Source organism: Chelmon rostratus, chromosome 23 (assembly GCF_017976325.1).
Source record: "Chelmon rostratus isolate fCheRos1 chromosome 23, fCheRos1.pri, whole genome shotgun sequence".
NCBI classification, from domain to species: domain Eukaryota; kingdom Metazoa; phylum Chordata; class Actinopteri; order Chaetodontiformes; family Chaetodontidae; genus Chelmon; species Chelmon rostratus.
This window is the reverse complement of record NC_055680.1, coordinates 4,918,007-4,927,817: the sequence shown is the minus strand read 5'-3', so window position 1 is coordinate 4,927,817 and position 9,811 is coordinate 4,918,007. Positions and strand designations below refer to the sequence as shown.

The following is a 9,811-nucleotide window of genomic DNA, read 5'->3' as shown; positions in this document are numbered from 1 at the left end:
AACCTGACCTCCACGAAAGCGTCGGCAACACTCCTGCTGCAGTCACTCTCTAACACATATCCCGAAATAAATCAAGCTGCGGTTTAATCAGCATAAATCACAAGGTGGCGAAAACACAAAGGACAGTCTCAGACCTGAATAAGATGCCTTTTCCTGTGTGCTATGTTGAATATGATCATCTCTAACTCTATTTACAGGAAGAAGCTGTGTGTAGGAGTGTGGTATGAGCTACAGCGGTGACCTGTTATAATCTACTCAATATATCGTTGTTGGTTATTGTTGATTAATAACATGAGTATCATTTGCAGTTTTGGTTGTGCACATTGCTCCCTCCTGAAATCTGATTGGCCGGTGCCCCTTTAGGACTGCCTGTTGTTCTTACGGACCTTTACTCCAAAACTCCAATAGTCCTAAAAATGTGTGAAACTCCCACCCAATGTCCGTCTGATTGGTTAGTTCGTTGCTTGGTTAGATGGTTAGTGTTTCAAAACAGGGTCAGAACCAATCAGAGGCAGCTTAGGAGCCGTTGGAACAATGGCATGGCACCGTGGCCACTACCCCCCAACTCAGAAAGTGGTAGATAGTTGGCTTGTTGGTTCGTGGATGGATCACTGAACAGGCCTACCAGGTAGAGGCTGAGAGGCCACAAAGAGAAACGCCCACAAAGAGTCCTGTTTCTGAGTGGGCGTCTTGCTCCTATTGGCAGAGGGCTGGGGCCGACATGTCTGCAAACCTTTCATTTAAACATTTGTGAACCCACTTTTGACCAAACAACAGTTACTGTATATGAAAATAACATTAACACTGGGTCCAGGCAACCCGTGGGTAAACCATTATTGCATCAGTGCAGAGACTCAAACCGGGTTAACTTTGACTCAGTTTAGCTTCCACTCTGTAGCTGATTAGGTTGTCTCACATTCCACTGTTGCACCGGAGCCATTTTGATGCTCGCTGATGTGCAGCACGAAGCCACAGAGTCCGTGATTGTGCTCATTGTGTCCTATCTGTCCAAATATGTTTCTGCCCTGCGTGCGGTGCTTGCCAAGCCGTTAGGGGGAAAAGAACACCGCTCTCTCTCATTGCCTCAGAGGAGAAGTGAAAGGAAGGAATCCACAAGACCAAGAACCCAATCTATCGGTCCCGTCCTGCTGCTGCTGCACAAAAGCCAAGTCTTGTTGCATAAGAGGGCCGTCGGTGATAAAGACGGGGGACGTGCAGAGAGGGGCGCCATCCCCCTCATTTGCGCGCTCGGAGCTTTTCAGGGAAAAGCCGCGGGCCCAGCGTGCTTTATTGCCAACGCCTCAGTGACTTCCAAGGGCACTTAAAGGACTTCAATCATTGGATTTGCACTCCACTTGCTCACTTCAGACCCCGGGGGAGGCCTCAGAAATGGGAGGGAGAGCCCCCGAGAAAATGTTGTCAGTGCCCCTCTTTGGGCTGATTTAGCTGTTTTCCTTTTCAGCCCCTATTGAGCGTTGAGCAACGACCAAACCGGCGAGACAAATGTGTGTTTACGCTGTTCAAAAGGAGAGTAGTAAAAGGGGACGGAGGAGAGAGAGCAGAGGGGGGAAAGAGCAATGTTCTTTTTGTGTTCTTTTGCAATCCAGGACCTGGGAGGAAAAGCAGCCAAGAGGACATCAGATAAATCAGGTTACCAGTGGCAACAGCACTGGTAGGCCCCTGATCTTTTTCTTGCTCATCTTCCTCCTCTACATCTCACAGAGCTCTTTGTGCTCACCTTTCTCACCTTGATATGTTTTTCCTGAGCACACCCCCTTCATGTTTTCCTTCCCACCTTGATCCTAACAACTCTTTCAACCCTCAAACCATCTCTTCCTCCTCCTCTTCCTCCTCCTCGTCAACCTCAGTATCAAAGTGAGACAGATTCCCTGAGCTATGGGGTCACCCCTCCCCAGCAACAATAAGGCATTTGTTGGCCTCAACAGTTAAGACTTTAGGCCCGTCAGCCAAAGCCCAGATACAGTACGGGGGAAAAGAGCTACACTGAGAGAAGATGGGGGTGAAGGTGGGGCGGAAAGGGCATGAACGTGAGAAAATGAACGAACCGTCGAAGGCAGAAGAACAGCGGAGGAGCAACAGACCCGTGAGAATAATCCAGCAAAGCCTCATTACGTTTTAAATTGGTTATCCAGCCAGTAGGTGAGCACATTCCCATTAACCTGGCAGTGGGGACAGCTTCCCTCAGGATCGCGGGTTATTACTTCCTTCCTGTTGCTGGAGGACTATTGTTTGGCCACAGTGTGAAGTCACACTCACGCAGCTGACCTCTCATATGGACAATGCTCGCTATTGTTTGTTGCTTTTTGCCCATTCGCTGCAGGAAGGGGGCCACAGCCGGCATGTTAATGCACCTAATGGGACTGATCCTATTGTGAAATATTAGTGCGTTAGCTACAGTAACGTTGAATTCACTGATGAATAAAAGTGTGTGCGTGTTGGTGTGCAACTTGATTTTTGCTACTAAATGTATTACAATTGTGAAATTGATTCAGGTTTAACTGGATTGGAACTTGTAAAGCAAACAGGTGGCATGTGTGTCTGACTGAAGATGTTAAATGAATGTAAAACTACTGAATGAGGCAATGCAGTCACAGTGACGTCTTCTCCAGTCAAACAGGCTTCACCTCCAGCTTAATGACAGCTTACTGCAAAAACAACACATGAGTGTCACATAATGAGCCAGCTGAGTTGCCGCTGCGGCTCAGTCGTCATGCTGCTCCTCCACGTATCCAGCGTTTAATGTTTCCACTCTCCTCCGGCAGCTCACCTCATTACCACATCAGCACCGGCAGAGAGGCCCTGAATCGGCCTTGAGCCAGTGATTGGCGGTCTGTGGTGAGAGGGCCGTTGGGACTTTAATTTACTTTGTACAGTGACAGCGCATGAGTTATGGCATCAATCTGGGTCAGTGGGAGTAAAGTAGACACACACACACATACACACCATTTATGCACTAAAGGGAGAAGAGAAAAATAAAGAATATTTAGTGTCAAACTCCTAAATGATGAGGAAAAAGAAGGAAATACTCTTGTTAAACCTCTTGAACTCTAATTCCTCCTTAATTTCCTCCTTAAGAAGCTTTATAACTGGACATTTCTTTTACTAAAATGTTTGATCCTGTCTGTATTTTCTTTTTCCAGAACTTCATTAATGCGATGATTATATTGGGGAAAATAATCTGTCTTTACCATTATATTTCTAATGAATATTGAAGGCTCCACGTGCAGACACATGTTCAGACATATTTGCAGCAGCAGGTAAACCTTTGCTGAGAAATCCAGAAGAAGCTGAGTGAGTTCAGAGACAGTCTGTGCAACAATGGAGGCAGTGAACAGTGTGAGCCAGCATTAGAGTTCAGACACAGTGCGGAGTGTGGAGGGGCGACCTGTTGCTTTGCTGGAAGCAGAGGGGACATTTCCCAGCAGCACAGTACTGCGTCTCCATGCATCAGCGGGCATGGTAACTACACCCACTTCACACCATCACCCGCATCTGATGCCCACCCCCCCGACTGGAGACCCCCGGCACACAGCTGAGGAGCGACGCGGACCGCACCAGCGGCTTTTCTCACCGCCATCCCAACACGACCAAGTGATCCGAGCAGAAATATCTGCACGGCGCGCAGAGGAGGAGAGGGATACAGGATCTCAGGAGCCCACTCACTCAACTTCATTCAGAGAAGGAGGCTCTTTCACCGAGCGATGGCCAACTCCGGGATTCAGCTGCTGGGCTTCTTCCTGTCGCTAATTGGCATCGTTGGTCTGATCATCGGGACCATCCTGCCGCAGTGGAAGATGTCCGCGTACATCGGGGACAACATCATCACAGCGGTGGCCATGTACCAGGGACTGTGGATGTCCTGCGCCTTCCAGAGCACCGGACAGCTCCAGTGCAAAATCTACGACTCCATCCTGCAGCTCGACAGTGAGTAGTCCACTGAGGCTAATACCGCCTGTTGCTCTACTGGATTTTAATTATGCGCTACTTTCCACTTCTACTTCCACATTTTGGAAAATATTGCACTTTTTATTCCGTTACATCTCTTTGACAGCTTCAGCTGCTGCTTACTTTGCAGATTGAGCTTGTTAATAAAACCAATACATTTTGATACCCAGCAGTGCATAAAGTAATTCAAATGAGCTGCAACATTAAAGTGATGAACACATGCATGCATCTCTAATTATAATCCTGAAATGGGACATTCTGCATGATGATGCTTTTGCTTTTACTGTAGCATTTCTTCTTTGACTCAAAACAAATGTCTGCCAGCACTGCCAGCAGCTGATCCAAACTGCTTCACACTGGCTCTTATTCATGACTCCAGCATCTCCACCTGGACATCCACCTGCTCCAGCTTCACCCGAGCGAGAGCTCAGTGGACCACACTTATTAAGTCTGCCACCTCAGGGTATAACCTGCTCATCCCACCTTAATTACCGAGCGCCTCTACAGTGGGACATTGTCTTCTTCAGAAGGCTTCCTGTTATAAAGGCAGGGACCTGTTCCAGGAGAAAGCGTTAGGAAGGAATTGAAGAGGTTCATCTCTTGTCCTAAGTGCATTCTTAGAAACCTCGCCCACACGTAGCTCCATTCTGAGAAACCCTTCCACCCATTACCCAAACACTCACACTTCAGCACACGTACACACAGCAGAGTTTCAACAGCTAGTTCATTTCCAGAAGCTTAGATGAACTCTGAGTTGTAGCCCCAGGGTGACGGAGAACTCCACACTCTCAGTGCTGTTCGCTGTTTCTCCACCATGAGATAAAAACTTCTGCAAACGCCGCAACAGTTCATGCTCATCACTAAAGATGTTGCAAAAGTAATCACTTTTAAATCTTCATAGGAAGGGTGACCATGGTAACGCTGCTGCTGCAGCACAGGCATCTGAACAATCTACTGAACATCACCCAACACACACACACACACACACACCTCATACAGGGATGCACACTAATTCAACACTTTGGAGACTTTTGGCCTCGTCTGATGACACATTAGAGCTCAAGAGGCTTCAGGAAGAGCTGCGACTCTTCGCTCTCCGGCCAGTTATGACCCGTCTCTTAGTTCCTTTGCTAATTTCTATTAAAAATTCAGAATGTCTCTGCTGATATATCTGACATCTCTTATTTAGAGATGTAACTCACATACGATCTACTGTGTCGTGTTTCACTGCAGTATCCACACTAGGCTTAATGCTGAGCTGGAAAACTAACCAGCCTTGTGCCTCAGACCCTCAGGGGCCACAAAGGCCCTATTTTCATCGGTTTGTGATAATCTCTTCAGTGCACAATTATTTTGGAAGGAGTTGGACTTGCAGTGCATATTATTTGAAAGGATAAGAGCCTGAAGCGGGGCATGTCTTGCATTATTATTGTCTGTTATCTCTCTTGTAAAAGGCCCTTTAAAAAAAACAGCTAAATTAATTTGTGTTTCACCAAATTACCACAAACAGGAGGCTGACAGGGAGCCACAGCCAGGTACTTTTCAGAGTCAACACTCTCTCTCTCTCATCTGCATCCTCTGTCTCTCTCTACCATCCCTCCATCCCTCCCTCGCTGCTGGAGGGTTTTGTTTGTTGGGGCATGGCAGGGATGGACTAGACTGGCACAGACTGGTTCTAGGTGGAGGGTGAGGGAGGCGGGGGGGCTCACCCTGTGATAGGTTTATAGGGTTGGGGGGGGCTGACAGATGAGGATCCTAACAGTGGTGTTCCAGCAGGTCTCCACCTCTCGGACGACAACAGATGGGTGGGGAGACATAAAGAAAGAGTGTGAGATGTGTTTTTTTTCTGTTTGTGTGTGCTGGTGTGTGTTCATGTGTATCCCCTGGTTTCTCTTCCAGGAAAAGCGCACATTAAAATGTCCTGACAGCCTAATGTGAATGTGATTCACAACCCCTGGGCACACACATAAAGCCTCTCTGATAGGCCGAGACCTGTTTATTAGTCCGTCCTTGTCATTTCCCACTTTGTGCCTCCAGATTTGCACTTTGCATATACAGTAGGCTTGACTTGATGCTCTTTGTGTGTTCACAAAGTGATGTGTTTTTAAGTTTCACTCCCACATTCCACCAAACAAAAGCCTATTCACTGCCTCCTCTAACGGAACCGACACACTCTCCCTGTTCTCTCCTCATATTTAATCATTTTTTCCGTTCTTTCTGTCGTAGGTTCCCTTCAGGCCACTCGAGCCTTGATGATAGTGGGCATCATCGTGTCCATCGCCGGTCTGGGTGTGGCCTGTATGGGAATGAAGTGCACCACCTGTGCAGGGAGCGACAAATTACGCAAGTCCCGCATCGCCATGACAGGAGGCATCATCCTACTGGTGGGAGGTGAAGATGCAAATGCTCCTTTAGAAATGTAACCATGTACTATGTAAATATATTGTAAGTGATCACACAGCGTGAAACCAACGCTCATGACCGCATCATCGACACCTAATGTGACTGCTCGTTTTGTGGTTTAACGATGGTAGTGGAGAGTGTCGTGCAACACGTTGCTCCAAAGTCTGCAGCTTTGTGTTGAAACAAGGTAACTGCAAAGACCTCAGTGTCTGAATCACGTGACTTCCATCGATCCACTCAGCAAACCCTAACCCTGTTCGGAAGCGTCTGCATTCTTTTCGCTGCTAGTTTGTCTAGTTTGCTGATGCTGATGTTAGGAGGGCGTAATCTTTCCTATGTTCTCCATTTTGGTTTGGAGTATTAGCATGCTAACGTTTGCTAATTAGTGCTAAACACACAGTAAAGGTTGACCAAAGCCAATTGGAAAGTTATGGCACCAGTTCATCTTGAGGGGGAGGTGAATGTTCATACTGAATTTAACGGCAGTCAATCCAGTAGCTGTCGAGAACTTTAAAGGACCAGGTTTAAGGTTCAGGGGCATCTACTGACAGAAAAGTTTCGTTTTCATGAGTGTAGAATTACCAGAGAGTAAGAATCATCACGTTTTTGTTACCTTAGAATGAGCTCTTTGTATCTACAGGGGGAGCAGGTCCTCTTCCACGCAGAGCTCCTTTCACATTTTTGGTGTTTTTAGCACCCGCTGTAGTGGAGGATGAGGCGAGGGGTGTTCAGCCGGTTGCAATGTAAAACCCCACCCAACACACTGCACCTTTAAGACCCCCTGTTTGGCATTTAGAAGCAGTATACAGCCGGAAACATTTAATAACCTGCTACATGTGCATTAAATCGATGTATGCTGCTTGTAAATATTCAATTTAAGGACTTAAAGTGTTACCAGAAGAACTCAAAACATCATATTTGATCAGATATCTGTGCAGCACTTCCTGCTTATCCAGCTTGTGCAGTAGGTGGTACTACTGTGACGGTATCTAGATAAGTGAAAACTCAATCCATCCAGCCAATATTTGGTGTGATATTTCAGTCTGAAGCAAAGATGCGGACCGACTGACAAACCAGTAATGCCATTCCTAGAACTACGCCGCCTGTGCAGATAATAAAAGAACATATAAACCTGCCAGTGAGAAATGAGAAACTGCAGAAAAGTGACATATGTGTGCAGAAATGTAATATAATACATGAGAAATGGGTGGTGAATAAGTGATGTGTTGAGTCTACCAATCTCTGCTGTGTGGATCTGAACACGTCTTCCTCATTTAACTTTAGCACACTAGAATCAGCTGACTCTTTGCTGACCACACACCATAGTCACTGTATGGTACTACTGTATGGCTAGTCTATATTACTGTCTGTGGCAGCTATGCAATTCAATACAGACGCGGTTACATAATATCTGATCAAAACCAAGCGAAGCTCCCATCATCACCATCACACTTTCGCTTAGATGTAGCACACATCATACGGTAGGTCGGAGGAGGTTTGATCCCCAGCCCAAAAAGCCTTCCTCCCACTCCTCTGCTCCAGCCCTCCAGAGGTCATTAGACAGAATGAGACCAGTCCTCCTGGCACTGATTCTAACACAAGAGGTCTAACTGGCTCTGAAGAGAACTAAAAGCTAATTGTGCTGGAGTCAATAGCGAGCCGCCTGGTGCCTATAAAGGGGATAAAAGCATGTCTACTCTCTCGGGGTTTTGATGATGTACTGATGGGGCGATTGATCTCTGTTGTTGATTGCCTCCCCTCTCAGGGCTGTGTGCCATCGTGGCGTGCTCCTGGTTTGCTCATAATGTGATCCGGGCTTTCTATAATCCCTACACTCCAGTCAACACCAAGTAAGTAACCCCAAAACACACTGTCTCCGAGTGCTGTCATTAACATGTACTTTGTTTTGGGATAAATTCGTCTTTGCTTTCTTGCTGAGAGTTCGATTAGAAGCTCACTGTTGCATCTCATCTGTCAGTTAAATATGATGCTACAACCAGCAGACAGTTAGCTTAGCATAAAGAGTGAAAACAGAGGAAAACCCGGCTCATCTAATTCTCAGCAAGAAAGTGGACATACATTAATTTCTACTTTTAAATGTTCTACTTTTTACTCCATTATATTAACTGGACAGCAATAATTACTGTGCAGATTCAGATTAAAACACATATGATCATCTTATAGCATGTGGTAATTCAACACCGAAAGGTAGCTGAAATGAACTTCACCTCAACCAGAAAATACTGTGTACACTTCATTACATCAATCATTATATAGTCTCACTTTAAGTGAAAGACGTGAATGAATCTCCCACCATTGCAGGTTTGGACGTTTCCAGAATCTTCTTTTAATCTTTGCATAACAGCAACAACTGGAAACCTGAACTTTTATTCTGAAATAATTGGTAAATACCGTGTTGTCTGCGGCAGGTTTGAGTTTGGCGCGGCCATCTTCATCGCCTGGGGCGGCTCCCTGCTGGACGTCCTGGGTGGAGCCATGTTGGCCGCTTCGTGTCCGCGGAAGAAGCACGTATCCAAGTACCCGTCCATGGCGGGGTCCCGCTCCGGCCCGCCGAGCAGCACTAAAGAATATGTGTGAGAGCGCCCCCTACGGCCCGGGACTCCAACAGAAGCTGATGAAGAACCCCCCCTCTGCAGGAAGGTGTATGGGAGGTTGTGATTCATAGAGGCAAAGAATTACAGAAATGGGACTTTCTTTTCTTTTTGTTCAGGCAGACCTTTGATAACCCCTCGATCATCACTGCACTGCCAGCTGTTTCATGAATGATGTCTCTCACCCCGTCCACACATTCCACAGTTGTTTACAAGTGATATTCACAAATGCATTATAATTGGATCCCCTGACTTAATACACAAGCCCACGGGGTGCCACCTCTCGAATTGTAGCCTAAATGGTGGATTATAGCCAACACTTACACCTCCATGTTAGAACCAGCATCTATTAGCGTTTGCCATGTAATTGAAAGTAATCAATTCCAGTTAGGTGGCTAGGCTGCGCCTCAGGGGTCCTGTACAACAGAGAGACAGGCTGACAATACGGCGTTTTATATGAACCGTCTGCGGTTCTAAAATAGACGTTAGGATGAGCAGGGTGTGACTTCACACACAGGGCTCACTGTGTAAGGTGACCGCATCACACAGGCCTTTAACTACAACGCTCACTACAGGCCCTGCAGCTCTTCATACCAGTCTGTTACAAACCCTGCTCCGATATGAAATATTTAGCTACGTAGTCACTGTGCCATCATCGCTCTAATAGCTTCCATATCAGCAACCATGAGATTAAACAGCCTCTATTTATTTTGTCAAAAGTAGGATGAAGATTTTGCTCCTGTGTAGATTTATATAATTGGTAGTTCACTGTGACCCGGCTCTAGCTTTCAGAGATAATCAAGTCTTTTATGTTTGTTTTTTTTTTTTTT

At 46.3% G+C, this 9,811-nt stretch overlaps 1 protein-coding gene across 1 annotated transcript; it reads left to right on the top strand.

Moving 5' to 3' along the window:
- The first annotated feature begins 3,722 nt into the window (after positions 1-3,722).
- cldn7a (claudin 7a) lies at positions 3,723-8,967 on the top strand. The gene is made up of 4 exons (XM_041965420.1): positions 3,723-3,945; positions 6,193-6,357; positions 8,135-8,219; positions 8,799-8,967. The coding sequence occupies exons 1-4, from the start codon at positions 3,723-3,725 to the stop codon at positions 8,965-8,967; spliced, it is 642 nt and encodes a 213-aa protein (XP_041821354.1).
- The last annotated feature ends 844 nt before the right edge of the window (positions 8,968-9,811 follow it).